At 35.9% G+C, this 22,633-nt stretch overlaps 4 protein-coding genes across 6 annotated transcripts in view; all 4 read left to right on the top strand.

The window, feature by feature from the left end:
- Positions 1-2,894, top strand: part of HOXA6 (homeobox A6) — a 4,116-nt gene extending 1,222 nt beyond the window's left edge. Inside the window, exons 1-2 of the mRNA XM_072412493.1 lie at positions 1-770; positions 1,637-2,894. The exon at positions 1-770 is cut by the window's left edge and continues 1,222 nt beyond it. Of these exons, the coding sequence (XP_072268594.1) occupies positions 332-770; positions 1,637-1,902 (705 nt within the window). The 5' untranslated portion in view covers positions 1-331 and the 3' untranslated portion in view covers positions 1,903-2,894. The remainder of the gene's footprint in view (positions 771-1,636) is intronic.
- Positions 1-22,633, top strand: part of HOXA3 (homeobox A3) — a 42,662-nt gene that overhangs the window by 8,320 nt on the left and 11,709 nt on the right. For 2 of the 3 annotated variants that reach the window (XM_072412486.1, XM_072412485.1), the window contains exons 2-3: positions 11,964-12,085; positions 15,993-16,167. The exons of the other annotated variant lie outside the window; for it this stretch is intronic. The gene's annotated coding sequence lies outside the window, so the exon portion shown is untranslated. The remainder of the gene's footprint in view (positions 1-11,963; positions 12,086-15,992; positions 16,168-22,633) is intronic. 3 annotated transcript variants of the gene reach the window in all.
- On the top strand, positions 1,921-5,425 carry HOXA5 (homeobox A5). The gene is made up of 2 exons (XM_072412490.1): positions 1,921-4,021; positions 4,453-5,425. Exons 1-2 carry the CDS (start codon positions 3,448-3,450, stop codon positions 4,701-4,703), a joined length of 825 nt encoding a protein of 274 aa, XP_072268591.1. The 5' UTR covers positions 1,921-3,447; the 3' UTR covers positions 4,704-5,425.
- HOXA4 (homeobox A4) lies at positions 12,140-15,462 on the top strand. The gene is made up of 2 exons (XM_072412492.1): positions 12,140-14,060; positions 14,433-15,462. Exons 1-2 carry the CDS (start codon positions 13,628-13,630, stop codon positions 14,747-14,749), a joined length of 750 nt encoding a protein of 249 aa, XP_072268593.1. The 5' UTR covers positions 12,140-13,627; the 3' UTR covers positions 14,750-15,462.

The raw sequence follows: 22,633 nt of genomic DNA on the forward strand, positions 1-22,633 counted from the left end.
AATACCAGGTAAATGCTTGTTATTGATGGATCACGATTTCACTCAAAAGAGCGCTAATTGCCCTCCTCCGTGTAATAAGATGTGTATAATATTGTTGTATATGTGCCTGGGAAGCTGTGTGTTATTTGGAAGTTTGCTGGCTCAGTCCCTGTCCCAGGGGAGCACCATCATAACTCCTTCCTATTGGCTACTGAATGATCAGCTGCTTATATTTGCCTCTGTCGCTTTTGGCGCCTGGCCATCCAGAAACAAACCAGTTCGATGACTACTAATAGTTATAGCTAGATGTACTAATACACAACAAATCACAGAACTAGAGAGTGCAGAGCAAATGAGTTCCTACTTTGTGAATAGCACTTTCCCTGGGAGCCTGCCTAATGGACAGGACTCGTTTGTGGGTCAAATCCCCCTCTACTCATCCGGCTATGAAGCTTTAAGACATTTTCCAGGTTCTTATGGGACATCTCCCCTCCAGGACAAGTCCTACTCATCGCCCTGCTTCTATCAGCAGTCCAGTACAGTTATTGCTTGCAACCGAAACTCTTATGACTATGGGACATCTTGTTTCTATCCGGACAAGGACAGCACCAACAACCCTTCCTCGTATCCTGCCAATAAGAGGTCCCATACTGGGGATTATCTGCATTTTTCTACAGATCAGCAATACAAATCTACTAATATACAAAGTAAAATGTTCAATGAGGAAGCTAACGACCGGAAGTTTAGTAACCCTGTCTACCCCTGGATGCAGAGAGCAAACTCCTGCGCTGGTAAGTCACTAATTTATGCAGAAACAGTGCAGACCTCTGAGGACAGGGACAACGGGCTGTCAGACTACACATTCTGCTTGTGCTTTTCCTTTCTTTTTAAGTAAAAAAAAGAGATGTTTTGGGAAAAAATGATGTATAGAAGCGCTAAACAAAGTAAGAATGTGCAGAATTTATTGTTTTCACTTTTATATCAGTGAATTTACAAACCATACATAGATTATATATAACCGTATAGACATATATTACATATATATATTATATAGATATAATATTGTGGATCTATATTATATCCACATGCACAGACAGCTGCAATGCACACATGCCATCTGTCCCCTTACACACATATGTATATATATATATATCAGATTATTTCACTATGTACAAATATATTATCTATATAAACGTTCATCTTATTACTGCACACGTGAAGTTGCTATATATATATATACACATATATACCTATATATATAGTAAGTGGCAATTCAACACACATACACTTTGTACTGTTTACTCAAACGTGTTTGTGTAAAACGACACATCAGTAAATATTTGAATATTTTGCACTAGAAACAATAAAAAATAATTTTCTGAAGATCATTTTTACATGTTTAAACATAAACATGCATTTTTATAAAATATTTTATTAAATAGTACGCATTACCAATCAGATATTTATATGCCATTGGTGCTATATAAATATTAATAACTAATACATAGTTTATAATGTGAAATAATATATTTTGTCGTGATGTTTTCATGTGTGTATTTTAGTAAATAGCTTTGTTAGTTGTCCATGATAAAAGCATGCTGTTTCCAGTCTCTTAGAATGGTTGTGTTATAATTATGTTATTGCTGCTGTCTTCCAGGTGCAATGTACGGCAGCCATGGCAGAAGGGGAAGACAAACTTATACTAGATATCAGACTTTAGAGCTGGAGAAAGAATTCCATTTCAATAGATACCTGACCAGGAGGAGGAGGATAGAAATAGCGAACGCTCTCTGCCTTACAGAACGACAGATTAAAATTTGGTTTCAAAACAGGAGAATGAAATGGAAGAAAGAAAGCAAGATTATTAATTCTTCACAAGGCAACAGCGACCCAGCAGAGGACAAGTCAGTTAATGAAAGTTAACACCAGGCCTCTTCTCTATTCACGTGAATATCGTACTCTATTCTGCACACATGCCACATTCTTATACAAAGGATTCATGTTCATTTCCACCCTCATTCTCCTGAAACCCTGGGACCATTTATCTAATAGCAAACGCATGCACATCATTTTCATGTACAAAAAAGGTGTAAACATTGAATTAATTATTATATGTATTTGAGCCATGGTCGTCAAGTCCTAAACCCTACTCTACAAAGCACATAAAATCTTAAAAGTGTTCTGATAACGGATTAAATCAGATTAGAGATATTAGTGTATTATCAAGCTTGTAAACAGATGTACAGATCAATGGGATCTTGGAAAAATGCAAGAAAAAAAAGAACAAAAAAAAAAGAAAGATCCGGAATAGCGGGGTCATCCTGTTTTCTGGAGCCTCTGAACAGAATGTAACTGTCAGCTGTATCGTAAAATGTAACAATAATATTTACAGCCACTCATTGTTGCTAGCTGGATCTGCAATGCACAGACTATTTATTCAATGAAAGGAAAAGCAGAAAGGCTCAGCGGAGAGCCAGCTTTGGTATTTCATAAATAAACCCAATCCATAAGGAGTCATGGATGAATATAAAATGTGACAAGCCTTGGGTTACTGAGTTTAAAAATGCCTAATCCTTTCACCTGGACAGTGGAATGATTCCTAAACCTTCTGACAAAGAAGATCCAGACGTTCTATCATTGTTTAATAAAGCACCATGCATGGTTTTATTTTATATCTATACACTGACCTTTTACAATACTACATTGGCTGGAAAATAAGGTTTCAGTGGCAATGAAAAAAAAATAATAAAATAAAACCCATGCAGTTTAAAACACAGATTTCATTCACATCAGATGCTAAAGAAAAAAGGCAAAAGGAACATTGGGAGTGACTGTTATTTATCCTCACTGAATCGATACGGCTATTTCTGTATAATTATCAATAAAATAAAAGGAATACATGAAGTGGCAATCTATATGATGAAATGTGAAATATATTTTGGAGTGAATAGCAAAAAACAGTACCATTTGTGCAATATTTCGGTATTAATATGTTGGTTTCTGAACTGTGGCTGTGAGCCGGTACATTTGGTATTCACTAATGGAACTGTGAGGGGAATGCAATAATTTTTCTGTAATGGGATGTAACCTCAATTCGACCCCGGCCCTGCAGTCCTTAGCTCGCTGAGAAGCTTGCAATGACGGCTAAATGTCCAGACGGTGGCGTTAGAGTCTGAACAAAAGTATCCAGTTGGCGTCGGGAGCGCGCAGAAATGCTCGCTCCTCTCAGCATCCTCCCAGCTCCCCCACTAATACACCAGTTTACCTCTAGAGGTCATCAGGCAGGATTTACGACTGGACAACAAAAGCACGTGATTCCAAGTCGTACCCCATATTTGGGTGCCTACGTAGGAGGGAACCAAGTACATGTCCCAGTCATTTCCATAATTCATCATAAATTGTGCAAGGGTGCTATAGACGCACAAAACGACCAAGAGCCACAAATCAAGCACACATATCAAAAAACAAATGAGCTCTTATTTTGTAAACTCATTTTGCGGTCGCTATCCAAATGGCCCGGACTACCAGTTACATAATTATGGAGATCACAGCTCGGTGAGCGAGCAATACAGGGATTCAGCAAGCATGCATTCCAGCAGGTACGGCTACGGCTACAATGGCATGGATCTCAGCGTTGGGCGATCAGCATCCAACCACTTTAGTGCCAATGACAGAGCAAGAAATTATCCATCCAACCCAACTTCTTCTACAGAGCCAAGGTATAACCAACCTGCAACATCTTCACACTCTCCACCACCTGACCCTCTCCCTTGCACTGCCGTGTCCACCCCGCCTGTCAGCGAGAGTCACCAAGGAGTGAAAAACTCTATAACTAACTCAAACAACACTACGTCCAATTCCAGCACCAACAGCAATAGTAACAGCACCCACATTAACAGAGAAGGGCTTGGGGCTTCTTCTGGTGCTGAAGATGACACCCCAGCCAGCAGCGACCAGACAACTTCACAGAACGGACAGAGCCCTGCTCCATCGGTCCAGCCCCAGATCTACCCCTGGATGAGAAAACTGCACATAAGTCATGGTAAATAAATCTCGCCGTTTTATTCCCAGCAATGAGAAGTGAATACACATATGAAAGGGGTGGGAGAATCCAACTTTCAGGCGCTATAATTGCTTGTGATGGCTATAGACAGTTTTATGACCACAGCTTAACCTTTTGAGTATGTCTAGTATGGAGATCTTAGCCTAATTTTTATTGCCACACAAAGCTGAGTTTAGAAAGTCATCTACAAAATTTCTGTCTGGACACATTGTACTGAAAGGTTTGCAACATTTTAAAAATGCATGAGTGCATTTGAAAGAAAATTTTGCATGCTGTGTGCTGAACCAATAGCTAAGTATGTTTTGTACTACTGTAATTTTTTATTTTATTTTAATTAAGTAAAATAGAAACCTGTTTATATGTTATGACTGCTTCTGATTTAGCTAATTCTATTTTGTTTTAATTTGCAGATAACATAGGGGGACCCGAGGGAAAAAGGGCTAGAACAGCTTACACACGCTACCAGACACTCGAGCTGGAAAAGGAATTTCATTTTAATAGATACCTGACACGCCGAAGGAGGATTGAAATAGCCCATGCCCTTTGCCTATCTGAGAGACAAATTAAAATCTGGTTTCAGAACAGAAGGATGAAATGGAAAAAGGATAACAAGCTGAAAAGTATGAGCATGGCCGCAGCAGGAGGGGCTTTTCGTCCTTAGTATGTCTGTTCTATGAAAGTACTGGTCCAGTATTAGAATTGTCACCATAGACTTTCTAGAACTCTTGTGTGTGACTTCTGTGAAGAAATAACCCCGTCATTGTCCCCCTTCCTATCTTAGCAATTAACCCCATATGCTGGGTGGTTAGAGCTACAGATTCTCTATGTATATGTTTTATTTTGAATGGCTATGTCTTGACAATTTTAAATGTTTTAACTTATTTGAGTATGTAAAGCGCTATGTGTTACTTGAAGTAACAGAACACACAAAAAAATTGTTTGTTAAAATGTTCTGTTTTATGTTGCATTCAATTTACAGAAAACAAACAAAAAAACGCTCTATGTGTTTGTGTAGTGTAACTGTCTGAATGCCTACCAACCGTCTACCTAAATTTCAAGAAACTACCTATCATACCTGTGAATAACTATGTTGTAGAGGTGACTTGTGCAAGCCAATTTATCTTGTGTTAGTAGTGGTGAGTAGTGAAGCGGTGACACAAGCTGTGATCCCAAGCAGTCTGTCCTAGCTGTGCCTTTGTATATTTCATAACTCTGCACGACCTCTTGTAAAGTGGCTGCACTCGCAGCTAAGTGTATGTACTATGTGTTTTTGGTCACAAAGTTATATAGTTAAGCTTGGCTGTTTAAGCAATTGCTATTTTTTGTAATTTTTTTTTCATGACAAAAATATGACTGGAAAAAAAATAAACTTTCTACTGAAAATATTGGACTGTCTGTCTTAAACAAAAACCTTTTGGAGAGATGTAACTGATTAATGAGCACTGAGGTGTCTATATGAAAGCCAGGTGATAAGGAGGGAACTTCAAAGTAGCTTTAAAATATTCTGTTTGTAAAAATAAATTGTCATAGGAAAAAGTGTGTAGAAGAAATATAAGTGGTTTTAAAAAGATTTAGGAAAAGTCACTCTATTTCGTTGATACACTCCAGCTGTACAGAGACAACATAACTGTTTTATAACTAAACTAAATTTCTTAGCGTCCTATATTAGTTTTACCGCAGCAGGTTAGTGAAGTCTAAAGAAGAGGATAGAAGGTCCCCAGAAAACCTTCCAGGAGGTACTTACCTTACCTGTGCAGGGATGTGTAACTCCACTCAGCCTGTAAGGGAAATGAAAAGAGAATCCTCGCTAACTGCTTACATTCTTGTCTTCTCTAAAGTTATATAACAGTAAACTTTATAAGCCCTAGTTCCGGCTATGTGACATTTGGTTGCCAAATGAATAGGGTTTTGTCTATGAATTAGATCGTAAAATCCTCCATAGCACAGACAGATAGGCTCACTGGCTATAAAATGTCACGTGGTGCTATTAAAGTAAGTTTTATGGTTTTGGGGAGTAGACGTCCAACATTATATACTACATATCATATAATCTCACTAGTGCTGGACATCATTTGGCTCCTGGAAGGACACACAAGGGCTGCAGACATCACCTATTACATATAGGAGGCCAGCTCTGAAGATCAAAGCACCTCACTATGGTATGTGATAGCTTACAACTTGAAGGTAAGTTTTAGAACACGTGTTAGGTTTATGAATTGTACATGGATTTTCTTTCTTTTAGGTCATACCGATTATATAGGCGCACAGTAGAACTGTTAAAATCTATTAAGGTACTTTAAAACCTAAATGGAGGTCTCTGGTCTGATCAGTAGGGGATAGTATATACTAACTTTGATTCTTAAGTACTACTACATTGTGAAATAATTAGCCTAGCTCCTAGTTCTTTATATCCAGCATTTGTATAGCCCAGTAGGTGCCTGGGTTTGCTTATAAAGTCAACAAGTACGAGGGTCTCAGAAGTAGAGAGGTATTCAAAGAACTAAGTAGTTTACACTCATGAATTATCTTCTGAAGCACTGTCACAGAGTCCTGATGGTACTTACCTTATAATATATACACATTTAGTTCACCCATGGTCCATATCTGTCCAAAAGCGAAAGTGGCTCTTTTCAAAGGAAGCCTTTTCAGTCAGCAACAGAGATTGCTCAGATACTAAGTGAAATCCCCCTGAAGATATATGTTATGTTTCTACATTTCTGGACTAGGACAGAAGGGTCTGGATAGGCCCCAGCTGTGTGTTTACTTCACATACTTTTTTCTGTCAATAGTGAGTTCACACTGCCCTGTGATTAGTCAGCAATGAACTTTATGGCCGGATTTAACATTAAACTTTGAGACCCAGTGTTAAAACAGACCTGATGAAAACTGTATCTTTATTAAGCAGATCAACCAGTGTTTAGGATACATTTATGGAGGAACAGTTTACTGGAACTACTATGGTGTACTCCAAACTTAAAATTCTTACTGAACGGAATCACAGGTAAACGAATCGTTTTAAGCTCATAATAATTAATTTTGGAAGATCTAGGTTTTGGAGTTGACAATTTTCTATCATGTAAGCGAGAATTCAAACAAGTCATAAACTTTTATGGTTGTCACCAAGAACATTTGGTTGCTGCTTGGTTTCCGACACCCTTTTCCTTTCTTTTGTAGCTCCAAATTAACATAAAATATGACCCCCATATAAATGTCATTGGATCTTTGTTTGCTGTTTTTATTTTTTAACCAATGTGGTCCAAATGGTACAAAGAGATCCTTGCTTACTACGATTTTAATAGAAGTGCTTGACATTGCTGGTAATTAGAAGATGGTGAATATCACTTTCTACTATATATCTTTCCGCTTGTCTATCTATTTATCTTCTTATGTATAAATATATATATATGTATCTATTTATTAATTTGTTTATCAGTTTGTTTGTATTTGCATGGGGTAACGCAGTGCATTAAGTACTTGTTCTTGGACATTGTGTCACAAGTAAATAATTGCTAAAGATTTCTTTCGAAAATGCTAACTTCCTGTATGTTAAACCATATTTGCTATTTGGGATATTGTGTGTGATAATGAAAATACTAGTGAAATATTTATATGCTCACCCTCTTTAATATCAATTTACTCTGTTTGTGTGTGAGTGTGTGTAAAACTACATGTCCACCATCAAAGTATTTTGCAAAAACATGAGTTTATGGAAGTTCATATTTTCAATCATCAATTCTCCCCTCAATACTCAATTCTCCCTTCCTGATGTATAAATTGGAGTTATTATTGTATTATTTTTTATAGTTTGATGCTAAACTCAGAAATTAAAGTATGAACTTGCTATTTTATGTTTCAAATAGAAGTGTTTGCTATAAGTTCTGTTCTGTTTTTGCTATACGTTCCTATTTTTCCTAAAAAGCTATTCTGTAACAGTGTGCTCTCATTGTAATGATGTCTGCACAAATCTGACTACTTCCTTTGCACAAAATTGTGCAAAGTATTTAGTCGAAACCGCTGGATGCAAAAATTTGTGAATTACATGAAGAAAAAACAATGTAAGCACAATCATATTAGCTTAGTTTAGTAAGATGGCATGCGGTTTTACCTAATTTTAACTTTTTCTTTTTGTCTATGAGATAATGGTTAAATGCATTTTGTTTGGTGCTACAGTGTTAACATTATGTATTTTATGTCGTTTCTTTGCCTGGGAAAGAGATAGACAGAGAGAACGAGAGAGAGAGACAGATAGAAAGAAAGTTCACTAGGTTTGAAACACACAAAGAATAAATTCCTTATGTAGTTTTAAACATATCCAATATCCATATCAGTGCATATTACTGGTTGTTCTTGGGAAATGATGGTTTCAGTAAAATAAAGCCTACCCAATTTAGTGTTTTAAACTGCACAGAAATACGTTTTAAGCTATTTTCCTCTTTGAAAATAATATTTACTTAACGTTGCTGTTCAAACAATTGCAATTCTGTGAAGCAGCCCTCGCTTAAGGTGAAGACTGTCAGTGCTTAACAAATCACAGCTCCCTCAGTTCACTGCCAGGTTAAGTAAATGCAGAGAAGATAAATCTGCAAACCTTAGTATCACCACCAGAGCTCGCTTCAGACCAAGTTCACCGACAACAGTTGCCTATGCAAGCTTTCTCCCCCCTCTTTCTTCCAATAAAATGTACTTTTTCAATGCAAGTAGCATAAAACACATAAAAGAAGGCAATCAGCATTTAACGTTGCTGCCAGATGAATCTGCTTTCACGTGTTTGTCTACTGTAGAGTGCCAATGGCCAAAAAATTAGCATGAATATGAATATTTTATTTTTTATATTAGATAGCTTAAGCCATTTTTTCACATTCTTAAATAGGCAGATAACTGAGATGGTGGTAATCTATAGCAGAACAAATAATAACCTAAAGATGTGTGTGCATGCATGTGCATGTATGTGTGTCAGTGTATGTGTGTGTGTGTGCTGTGCTGGGTGGTAAAACTACAGGTCAAAAAGCTGGAGGTCAAAAGTTTAAGCTTTGCGCTCTTCCAAGTCATCTATCCAGACAAAGTTTGATGTCAATGTTATATAGTGGACATTTCGCTTATGAGCACAAAAGATAAAAAGTGTTTTGAGTTAGACGACCATCACAGACTGGACTCCTGTTGAACTTTAGCGGTTAAATGACCTTAATTACATATGCAAGGATAGAAAAATGATTCCTTTCAACAACAGTATGAGCTGCATTTCATTTGAAGACATCCACTCTATAGTCTGAATGAAATTGTTCCATATGGAGCAGGTAGAACTAAAGTCATGACTAAAGTTGTAAAAAAGGAATTAAAAAAATATATATTATACTATAACACAAAAATTAAACAGGATATTAGCTTGCGGTATGAAATTGTCCTTGGCATTCAGACCAATTCCTTTCTTTGTCAGCATTGTAATAAATACTTTTCTCGCACATAGGAAAAATCAAAACATTTTCTAGGTAAATCTTAGCTGTACAGATAAACAACAGCAAAATATAGTTTTGAATACTTTATTTATGAAAACATATTTTCTATTTAGGTAATAATGCATAGAAAAAAATAGAAAAACAGTGTCTAAAATCACAATAAATAACAGATTTAAACAATTTTATTATAAAATATGTCTTTACCAAAAACATCGACCTGGAATGTTACAAAATAGTTTAGTGCTGTTTATTTTGTGGTAGTCTTTTTAAATTTATATGAAAAGTATGGATTACCGTACAATATAAACAAAGTCTAGTAAATTAGAATTTTTACAACTAAAGTTGGCATGATATATGTAACAGATTAAATTGAGTAAATTGTTTCTCTACCAATGTGACTGGATATTTGCAACTATTCCAGCACGGCTTCGCTGATCTTGTAAAATAAAAAAAAGAAGTGTTTTGGTAAATGAATAGTTTAAAATATTGAGCGATAAGTAGGCTACAGAATACAAAATTTGTGGTAAAAAAATAATAATAAAAGAATAGATATAAACTATAAACCGGGGAAACATAAACACAGTAAACTGACTAAAGATAAAAAATACCAATACCAACAATGTGTGTATTGGTTAGTTATTGTTAAATTAGTAAAATTCGTATCTGCTGTGCACATGTATTTGTTTGTGGTATATGACAATATTGTTTGATTTAGCCTTGTTATTTTTTCCCCTCTTATATACCTAACCCTAGTCCCCTATCAACTTCCTGCACATTCATTAATCACAAATTAAATGCTTCCAGATCTCTAAAACTGGCTATTCTTTTACTGCCTTTTAGGCTAATATTGTATATTTTTCGATTTTTTTATTACTTTACTAAATGTAGAAACAATTTTTTTAGGAGTTATATCAGGATTATGCAGCAAACAAAATAATATGTGAGATATTTTCCTGAGCCCCCCTACCATCATCCTTTCATTGAGCTGAGGTCACTGGGCTTCCTCAGATTCACAATCAACAAGAGTGATGCATTTCATAACCTCTGTAATGTGTACTTTTCCGTTATTTATTCTTCATTTTCTGTCAGAAGAAGTGACCTGGCAGAAACTCCCTGCTGCCTTAAAGACACTTGCTGGACCTTTTAGAAAAGCTAAGTCCAAGGCCGAGGTGAACCTCAGGTCACCAAGTCTAACAAATATGAAAATGTCGCCTGGTGAACTGCAAGCCTCCTTATTTAACAAAGACTGTCAATGAGGAAGATTAATACGAAACAAAATGTTCACAGTGTCACACTACGGTCACTTAGAACCAAGCCCTCCGTTGCTTTAAAAAATAAAATGAAGAAAGATATGTAAGACATAAAAAATGTAAATTTTAATTATGAAATAGAATATTTTGAAAGTGTTTGTTTCTTTACAGATTACTTATTTTTGAGTTAGATAATGTTAAAAAAATGCAAAATAATGTTAGCCTTGCATGATTTTTTTTTACCACATATATATAGAAAAACTAATATTACTTAAACTACTATTTTTAATTGAATTTTTATTTTATTGTTTCACATAAAAAATGTTTCTAAGGACGCATAGCTACCAGTAACTGGATACAATGTTATTTTTCCCACAAAAGAAAACACAAATGGTTTCCACACAGTTGATTTGGTTGTTTATGGCAAAGTGAGATAACCATAAATCTTGCAGTAAAATGTTTTAAACGTCGACCTTAGATAACGCGTGGTGGTCTTGGCTCAGTTCTTCATGATAACAAAACCTCAAAGACGACTAACAGGCTTTTTAATAAGAACATAGTCACTTGCAGGCATCGCACCTACATAAAAGGAAAACTTATCTCCGAGGTGTTCTGTATGTACTAGAAAAGACCAACCACGAATTATTTCAGAGGATAGCCACAAGCTATTAGATATCTGCAGCTGCTATACTGCTCAGCTGATCATTTTTTTATTTTAGAGCATGGAACTATTTTGGAACTTTGGGAGCTTTGTTAAAGAGCTTTTTATTAGAGCTGAAACATTTCATTTTTTTTACTATAAAATACATATGCTTTTTAAATGTATGCTGTCTTTGCATATGAATATATAACGATATATACAAACATATGCAATATATAATATTATATTCCTAAACTTGGAACCTGAACCTAATCAATACTGTGTTACTGCGTTGCACTAAATTTAATTGCATGACATACTAACATTACATACTAATTGTTTATCTTGGTGCCAGTTTTTATTAGTTATTATTCCCAACTCCTGTTTGTTAAATGTGATTTCACAACTGGTCACTAATATACCTCTAATTTATCAGAAGCAACCTAATTTATTGGTGATAAAATTTTAGACAGGAAAAAGTAATTTTGACCCATGTCTTTGCAGAAATAATGCATGTGATATCTAAAACAATTAATTACAAACATAATTTTTTTCTGCGTTCCTCTATTTATGTGTAGAACGATGTACATCATAAAAGCTGCGATTTTTAGGAATCTTCTTGGCGCTTACCATCCGTCTAGTACAGAATGCAAATGAATAAAACTTCACCATCTGCTCTGTTTATGCTTCATATAACAAGGTAAATGCCTCCTTTTGTGTTCTCTATATGCCCAAATACTCTAAATATAGCTGCAACATTACGTGTAGATTTTGCTAGAGTCTCTATTTATACACCTAGGCAGTGAAAGTTACAAAATGTGTATTTGTTGTAGATTTATAGGTCATGGTCTCTTCTGCACTGCTCATCAAACTAAGCCTGTGCAGCTGAACTGGTATAAGATATATATATATATATATATATATATATATATATATATATATATATATATCAGCTAGGCAAAATGGCAGTAAAGATTCTGTCATCAGCTACTATTAGTGAAACAGAACACTGGATTCCATAGCTGATTAAAACATTATACATGGGGATGGCTTTGTCTTTTAGCAACATGTGGATTTTATCTGCCAGATTTTGCCTCTTTTGAACAGTATCTCTCCCAGCCCTAAAAGAATCAGATAACTAATTATATACTTTATTAGAGGGTCATGCAAGGCTGTATTGTTATTTTACAGTCTGGATGTTCAGGGGCCTTATTTTTTGCGATTGAACAGTTAACATCATGCAAGCACAGCATCCAGTCTTCTGAGTGTTTACCGGATTTAGGTGATGCCAATATTAATATTTACACACGCGATATAGTTAATACTTCTCTTCAGTCAGCTGGTGCTTTCTCAATAGAATGCAAGCTGCTAGAGGTATGTTTGCAAGCCTGATCTGTCTTCACACACCAAGTCCTACCTACACAGCTTTATAAAGAAAATACAGTTGCTCTAGCTAAATTGTACTGTACCACAAGGGGATTTCCTTCCCTATGTCTACTGATTTATATAGGTTAGTATGATCAGAGGAAATAACCTATGGGGTCAATGGTTAATTCGCATACATACAGCTCTCATGTTTGCAGTGTGGTGGTCATAAATATTGATTTACAATGAACTTTACTATAGGTGATTGTTTCAATAGCCTACCAATTGGTTGATATAGGGTATCCTATAAGTTATAGAGCTATGCATTATCTGTCATTTCTACTACCATACCCTGTCCTATGATGATCAGAGCACAGATTAGCAATCTAGACTTCAGCCTTGAGCTATGTAGGATTACAGATGATTGAAGCACATACTACATATAGGATTACATACAGTATTACATTGCAGAGAGGCTTCCTCCAGTTGAGTACCATAGTCCTACGTGTGAGGGATACAGCTGATGAGTCAAAGGCGAGCTTTACTGATCTTAGTCTGTCCTGCTTATTACTATAGGATTTAGTTGATAGCATTATGTATGGTATTGATCCCTGTTTTGCTGTCCTCTGTATTTCTGGCAGCGATTTTAGTCTGATGATCTTACAGCTCCAGTTAAGTATATAAGGCTTGACTAGCAAAGCATTTATCATCCTTGTGTTTCCTTATCCGGGGTCCAGGGGAGGGCTGGGATTGGCCGGGCCGGTCACGTGGGCTGCTAACTTTGCACACTTGACAGGCAGTAGGAGGGTTTAGTGGAGAAGAGAAAAACGACAACGCGAGAAAAATTAGTATTTTTTTGTTGCACTTCCACAAATTAATGGCCATGAGTTCGTTTTTGATAAACTCCAACTACATCGAGCCCAAATTCCCACCCTGCGAGGAGTATGCCCAAAATAACTACTTGCACAACCAGTCTCCTGAATACTACGAGCGGCCGAGGGAACCCGGGTTCGAGGCTCCTGCCGAGGCACTCTACCAAGGTCCGGGGAGCTATCCTGAAGCCAACTATGGATACAGCCACATCACACCAAGCCATGAAGCCGGGGTCACCCAGGATGGGCTCCCTGCTAAAGGACATAGCCAGTCCCAGCAACTTCTCCAAAGCCACGTCCTCAGACAGCCACCCCAGCACTGTGAGCCTATAGGAGTGTCCAATGACAGCATCCATACTGAGAAAAATGCTGCTGCTGGGCTGAAATGCAAAGAGCCTGTGGTATATCCCTGGATGAAGAAAATCCATGTCAACACAGGTAAGTCACAAGCCCAAGATGACTTGTAGCAGGGCAGAATAAGGTGACTTGGGTTGCCTGCTGGCCAAGGAAAAGAAAAGCTTTCTTTCAGTAGCCATGGCTGTTAACTGGAGGATTTATTGGAGTCAGTCTGTTTAGAAAGTAATTACAGATCCCATAAATGTAATTGTCCTTCTATTGACTCTGGGCCATACGCCATTGATGCCTTTTCTCCCCCAGTCCCCCATCACCATATTTTATGGCATTCCATTATTTGGTGCATTGTCAGTAGCCTCAGAAACCTTTTTTTTAATTTTCTATCTTATCTGAACAATGGTGCCAAGTCATTATCTAATGATTATGTTCCATTGTGTTTTTTCTCTGTGTGCTCAGTTAACCCAAATTACACTGGAGGGGAACCCAAAAGGTCTCGAACTGCCTACACCAGACAACAAGTATTAGAGCTGGAAAAGGAGTTCCACTTTAACCGTTACCTTACCAGACGCCGGAGAATAGAGATAGCTCACACTTTATGCCTCTCTGAACGTCAGGTCAAGATCTGGTTCCAGAACAGGAGGATGAAATGGAAGAAAGACCACAAACTGCCCAACACTAAGATGCGCTCAGCAAACTCATCAGCTTCCAGCCAGCAGCCAAAAGTACAGGGTCACCATCAACACACAGATGGGTCAACAACCCCATTACTATAAGTCTTACTTGTGCTGCTCCAGTGGCTGGTGATAATCATTTTGGACCAAATGACTATGGAAATAAAATATAAAACAAACCTACTTAATATTGCTGGATACAAAAGTCCTTGACCAAACCAGGACAGTGTATAAACATAACCAAGGATTTCCATGGAGACTTTTTTGTTTTATTTAAGTATTTGACTGTATACTTATAAAATAGCTATGGGGTATATGTGTATATGAATATTTGCATAGTTAAGTGTCTACATATGTAGCAAACTATTTTATATACAAGATACATATGCCACAGATGCATTTATGGGATAGTATGTGGTATACAGGTATGGACCATCCATCGTATTATTACACATATACATATAGCTTGTGGGTATTTAAGAAAACCAAACGTTTTTAATATTTTATTTAATGGCCTCCAAAGATTGAGGAAATAAAACTAGCAGGGTTTGTAAATACTGGCAGACAAATAACATTTCTGTAGGCACAAAGAAAAAAAACTGTTTTTCCTGCTTAGATCGTTGCTTGTGACCAGTGTGTGTTTGACACTTTCGTTGTTGTTAGCATTGCTCTAGAAGGCCTTTGATCATTGAAGGAGATGAGAGGGTGTGTAGATACAGTAAAAGTACTATGTATATTGTGGATTTTGTGCTGTATTGTTGTGGTGCTAACCTCGAAGATTCTTCTGTGAAAATTAAAGTTTATAAAAACATCAACAGTTTCCTAAACCTACTTGCTGCAATAGAACTATGTGCAAGTGCATATATATTCCCACAGTACATACAATGGATTATGTGCTCATACATAGTGTGTAACGCTACAGTAAGGGTTAATAGACAGAATATCACCATGAAAACTACCTTAGAAAATATGTGCTTGTAGGTAGCCATGTTTAACAGTAGGAGTGTAATATATATATATATATATATATATATATATATATACATATATATGTGTTCTTATCAATGAGTGGGTACCAGGACCTGAATTGTGAAGTAATAAAAAACTGTTTGATAAGCTTCTTAATACGCTTTAATACTTTCTGTGCATTATGTCCCTCCAAACAGTCCAACTCCTTTCACTTTCATGGTAAGCGCTACATTATTGTTACTGTTTACACTTACTATTATATACAATTATTACATATTTTTAATAGTGAAATACTTTTAATCTCAGGCAAAAAAAGAGTATTGCTGTACTATATTAACAATCAGGAACTGATAATGACGCATTTGTATCTTGCCAGACATGCTGAAACATTTGGTATGGAAAAGTAAAGCCTGTGTGCATGATATGATAGTAATTCGGAAAGTGGACGTATCAATGCAGGGTCGCTATGTCAGACTATTAAACATGTATCTTCACAAGACTGAAGCTGGATGAAAAAGATCGGGGCCATCTCATGTGTATTTATTTATAAGGTATTTATAATATTTATTTACACTTTGCAATTTGGTGTCTCTAAATTTCTTTAAATAGATGCAAGTAATATATAAATATATATATATATATATATATATATATATATATATATATATAAAAATATATATTTATATATTTATTTATATTATTTATATATGCTCTAAGGCATTATCTTTATCTTTTTTGTTGTTTGTTATTTGCCCTGTCACATTGTCTGCCATTTGCTAAGGCAACCAGGGTTCATGCAGAGGACACGGGATTCTGTCTCTTTTTTTTGTGAGAGAGAGAGATGCAAGCTGACCTCAAACCCTTGACCTTTAGTACTGAATTCCCTGTAAAATGAGCCACTCCTGTTTCTGCAAATCTGGATGATGCTGTTAAAAATATCAATTTATTGCAATTTTGGTATCTATCTATCTATCTATCTATCTATCTATATTTATATATATATATATATATATATATATATATATATATATAGTTTTATCAGTGTTTTTTATGTAATCAACCTTCCTTGAAGCAATAGTGATATCTCCTTAATTCACCGGTTGCCTTGTGCTGTATTTCAAATGCTTACAGAATTGAATTCCTAAAATGTCCTCATAGCAATTCTAACATTGCTTGTCGATTACAGTGGAAATTAAAGATGTTTTATTTGTTTTGTGCTTAGAAATTGGATACCCTAGAAAAGACAGAGATAGCAGATAGCTCTAGGGGAGAGTTTTATTGCTCTGGCTGTGTGATTGGTTTTCTTTTAGCTGAATGGCACAAAATGGGACACGGGTTCACTGGGTATTATTAATGTGGCAGGATGAAAGGTGGAGAATTCTCCTTATACAATAGAGCTTTGCAGCCAGGAGCTCTTTTCTAATGTATGCAGAATCACCATTTATAACAAGGAATATTTTACCCCAGATGTTCAAGTAGATTTCATTATATTGTATACAGGGTCTATGGTTTTCACATGTCACACAATATGCTGAAATTTGGTTAGATGTTAAAGATGTTTCCCTCCTCCTTTCACATGCCTCTTTTTAATATCTCTGTTTCTCCACAAGTCTCTCTTTCTTTCTTTCTCTCTTCTCTCCCCACCCTCTCTCCCTGTCTTACAGATAGGAGTGATTATTACAATTTCTGTTTATAAACTTGATAAAATTGTATCATGCTTATAGGAATGTCGAGCATGTGTTAAATATGGCTGCCCTAAGTATATATTGATACAATTAACCGAGATCAAGGAGTTTTTAAATTCTCCAGAACTGGATTTGAGATATGAAATAAATACAGACCATTATAAAAATGCTTCTTAAGTAATTAACCTCCTTTTCTTTCTCATTCAACTAATAATATCTGTCTTTAATTTTCTTCTCTCCTAATTTTTCTCTATCCATTTTTGTTTTGTATCATATTTTTGATTCTCTATTATCTTTATATTCTTGTCTTCTTCTCTTTCATTTTATCTCAGAAATTCCTTCTCTCTCCCCCCCCCCTTATTTTTTATCCCTATTTCTCTTTGTTATTCTAGGTTACTTTTCTTTGATTTCTTCTGATATGGCCTCCTCTTTCTAATGTGTAGTCTACCTACTGATTGTATATTATCCCTAATTCATTTCGGAACCTTTTCTCATTAATACATTTCCAAATTTTCAGTCCTTTAACCCTTGTATCATTCTTTCTTATTTACATCATTCCACTTTTATCATTTTTGTATCTGTCAATTTTATAAATTCACTTTCTGTTGCTTTTTCTTCTTTTTTTACCATCTGTTGTCTGTCTAGTTTACCTCACCCCCACCACTACATTACTTTTACCCTCCCTGGTTCTCTGAGAGTATTGAACAAAACAGTGGTGTAGAGTTTTAGATTCAGAAGGTAAAACATAAACTATTAATCTGTCCCCGCCCCTGCCTCTCCACATAGATCCTTTCATAACTGGATCACTTGAAAACAAGTATGTAAATATTGCCAGAAACGCACCCCACACAAGCACACAAAAACCATTCTTCCTCTCACATTACACTATCATTTGTAGCTTTCTCCATGGGAGACTGTGCTAAGGATATCTGATCTTTATTACTGGCAATCCACAACTAAGATTCACATACCAAGCTAACTTGGTATGGTATTATACATATGATGAGATGAAATGGCAATAAAATCTCATGTGGAATGGATGTTACTATATGACATAGATGAGTCTTGTAGGCCACATTGGCGAATTTCTGTTTGTTTCTCTCTACATATCCAATGCTACACAGTATTATTTTTATTGTGACAATATAAAGGTGATGAAACTCCCTGGAAGTGTGCTGATTAATGCAAACTGTTGTTTTTTTCTGTCTATGGAGAAACCATGAAAATTTAGATACTTTGAATACTTTTAATTGCCCCTTAAAATTTGTTTAAGGGGCAAGGTCATAGGTGTACAGATAATACTTTTTATAGTTACAAGTCAGTTTTTTTTTAAATCTAGGAGGCTTTGACTAGTAAAATAAATCCTAGTTTGGAGCCCTGCTTTGTGCCTGGACACTGCATATAATTATGGCTCTACCCAGTTTGATATGTGTACTACCTTTCCACTTACAAATAGTGTAAAGCCTAAGATCTCTAGGCCTCAGAGGATGGTGCCTTATTGTGTGTGTGTTTAAAGCTTCTGGTGCTAAACCTAGTGTAAATGCTAATTTATATATACTTTTATCAGTCCTTAAAATGTCTATACAAAAGAAACACATGCACACACACACACTATATATATATATATATATGTGTGTGTGTTCCTTTTGTGTAAACATTTTAAGGACTGATAAATGTAAATGGTTGGCTATCTGTTTCCAGCAGGCAACCTAAACTGTCTGTAGTGCCTGGCAAAACATGCTGAAACATGTAGTTTCATGGGAGAGCCACTGGTTTACAACTCCCTCCTTGGGAGAGCATGAGTCAATATTAAACATATGCAGTGGCACAGTACATGCTAGATGGAGCCAGGCTTGTAGTTATCACTCTGGCATGTATTGCTCTCTTACTCCTGTTCACGTGGTTAGCTAAATAATTCATATAGTAGGAGATCTTTTGTGGTGATTAGTTCAGATCTTGTCTGTAATCTGTCTCAGTTCAGTAGCCATACCCAGGCAATATTTTTTTAAAGAAGCACCTTCACAGAAGTATTGCCAAAAGGAAAGGGGAACACTTCAGTGAGTATTATAGACAAATAGAATTTATAGATCTTACCAAATTATAGGGTAGTTTGCAGAAAGTACTTTGGTGTCTATGAGTGCTTAGATTTGGAAAGGAGTTTGTTGGTTTTGCTAAAGATAGTACCTTCTTTATATGTGGACATTGCCACATGCCTGGATGGTGGGGGTATTATTGTCTCCAGAGTTACAAAGTCAGTCCATCTCAAGTGTAGGGGTGAGAGTCTGGTAAGCAGTGAAGAAGCAGTGAGTGGTAGATGACAATATATCTCTGCGATTCATTAGTCTTTTAGATTTATGAATGAAATTGAGCCTCCTCTATGAATAGCACTAGGAGAATTATTGTGTCATAGCAATAAAATTACTTTTATTGGGATGATCAAGGATTTGTGATGTGTTTTACCTTGTGTCTGATTGTCAGCTGTCAGAAGTTATATGTTTTTCTTGCATACTCTTTACCAGGAAAAAATATAGTGGGTGTAGGAGTTTTCGTTTAACCCAGCAATGATGTTAGGTGATGGTAAAATAGTGCGATCGCGATTTTGTTTCATAGGTTTAACGTCATTTAGTTTTATAACAGGTCAAATGTGAAACAGTGCTGGTGGAAAATGTGCTGCGTTTTCTAATAAATCAGTTTTAGGGTCTAGAGTCATATAATCGTAATTTACGCTGGTTGCTCTGGCTGCTTGATACTGATTCTAACAAAAATATAGCTAATTACAGCAACATTATTTCGTGATTGATGGCCACTAAATTAGCTATTTCCTTTAATGACACAAATGTAGAATTTCAGTCGTTGTAAACGTCTATGTAATTCAAATGCTGTGATTTACTTTATTCATATAAAAAAACATAAATTTTTTTTTTAGTTTGTTTTACATGCCATCATATGTGCTTTTTGCATTTAGGAAAATATTTCGGCTCCCTGATTCCTTTTCGAGCATATTTTACCTGATGCAATAATAAGACGCAGAAACATTTAGATTGGATGTGGGTCATTGTTATCCATGACCAAATGCTTAAACTAAGATTATATCTTTAGTCACACGTAAAATATCACAAATGCTAGTGGACACACCATTAGACTCACCATTAGTATTGATTCAATTAAAAAGCATTTATTAAGAAGTACTGAGTTTTATTAGAAAATAGAATTTTATTACCTCAATTACAGAAAGAACACCAAACCACTGTTTTGTTATTGTTTGCCTGAAATATATATATATATATATATATATATATATATATATGTGTGTACACACCTTCATTTATTAATATCAGTATCTGTCACTCTATATTTGTATGCCCTTAAAAAGTTATGTCTCATTGTTTAATTATTATTGTTTTTTTAATAATAATGCTAGCTTTAGTTACTTTGTATCTTTTGCCTACATTCATGTATCTTTCCCCTCAATGCTGACCCGTAGAACAGAAACAGAAAGTTATGAAACTGAATACTAAACAAGGATGTCTCTGATAAATATTTAACGTGACAGAATAGTCACTATTCTTTCTGTGCAACAAAACACCGAATCCTTGCAGGTAACTTATGAAATAGTGATATTTAAGGAGACCCTGTGCATGTAAAGAATTCTCAGTAATTTAGCTGGACAAAGGACCTCAGCTACATGATTTATATACTACTCTCCAGTTGACATTCAAATGGGAAGTTTCTTAAAGCTGCTAAGAACAGATGATATTTTACCATCCGGGGAAGCTTTGTATTTGCATGTCTCTACTTTGTTTGGAATAATACTTACACACAACATAAACTCATCTGCAGCATATTTGATTACTTCAAACATCGTTGCTCTCTAAGTGATGTCACTATGTTCCAAAATATATAAAAAAGGAAAACAGATTTTTGCATTCCCATTTTAACTAGCGATATGGCTACCCAAATCGACTGTTGTCTTTTCCTAATGATATTTAAAGCAGTCATAAAACTCCCCTTCACACGCAGCAGTATTACACTCCTAAGTACTCCCGTTGACAAGTTTATTGATTCTCTTTGTTCACACCTGCCAGTAATGGTGTGCTATAAATTTGAGGGGGGCTTCTATGAATACGCAGCACCTCTGAAGTTTACAGTTTATTCTGCTGCCTTTCTTGTTGTTTCAGAGATTTCCTCCAGCAACATTAAGGAGATGCAAAGATTGCAAAGATTTTTGCTAGCAATCTAAAAATAAAACATGCATACAAAAACTCGTATGATGAACACAGTATCATAATTTGACAACAAATATGAATATGTATGTGCATAGCAAGCATTTAATGATTTATTTGTGGCTCTGGGACACCACTTTAAAATATGGAATTATTCAGGTGTAATGATAAATATTAAAATGTGACTATCCACACATAGCATAATAAAAATAGAGTCAAGTTTCTGGAAAGTTGTCAAGAAACAGCAAAGCCCAGCATTTTATCACGCTCATGGCCATAAACCTCTTCCATTATTCGAGCCATGTCAGAACTTTGCCAGATAAAGAGCCTTTTGTGTGTCTCTGGCGTGGCCAACCTCGTGCTCAATAAGGCTGCACAGATTTATACTTTTGAGTGCCTGTAACGAGTTTGAGATTACATAAATTATAGCACAACTGTGATTTTAGAGTAATAATAGCACAATCTAGTAGGAAGTTATAGCCTGCCATACACATAAACAGAAAATTGAGAATATATTTTTCGGTTTACACAGCCCACATGGAATCCAAAGTCACTATGTCTTGACTGCGACGGGTCACTAGATGAATTGTGCAGTAAATTGAAGCCAGGACTCAGTCCAAAAATTTCCCAAAGTAAGCACAATTCATGTAATACTCTGAGAGTCCATTCAGGGCTTCCATGCTCATCCATTCATCTTCAGACCGATTCCAGTAAACTATTTCAATGTTCAATTTCTGAAAGAAACAGATACCGGTGAGCTGGATAAATATTTCACTTTTAGGCTCCATTCATGCTAGCAGTACTTTACCTGCGTTATTCTGCAGTATAATGACATAGGTGTGTTGTAGAAACTCCAGTAAATAGATCAGAAAGATGGGGTTCTTTTTCAACTTCCACCCAGCTCTAAAGTGTTCCAATGCAGAGGAAAAGGCACACATCTCACTCTACCCTAACCCTCCAAACAACTGCCCAATTATCCATTAATTTCGCCCCCTTTGCTGCTTAGAGGCTTTTTGTTCCATGGCTCATTCTTTTCTAGATATTCATTAACTAGCTTGAAAATGACAAGCCTGAGCCAGAAAATCAGTTTTATTCGCTTTCATGGGCGC

This window comes from Pyxicephalus adspersus, chromosome 5 (assembly GCF_032062135.1).
Source record: "Pyxicephalus adspersus chromosome 5, UCB_Pads_2.0, whole genome shotgun sequence".
In the NCBI taxonomy this organism is placed as follows: domain Eukaryota; kingdom Metazoa; phylum Chordata; class Amphibia; order Anura; family Pyxicephalidae; genus Pyxicephalus; species Pyxicephalus adspersus.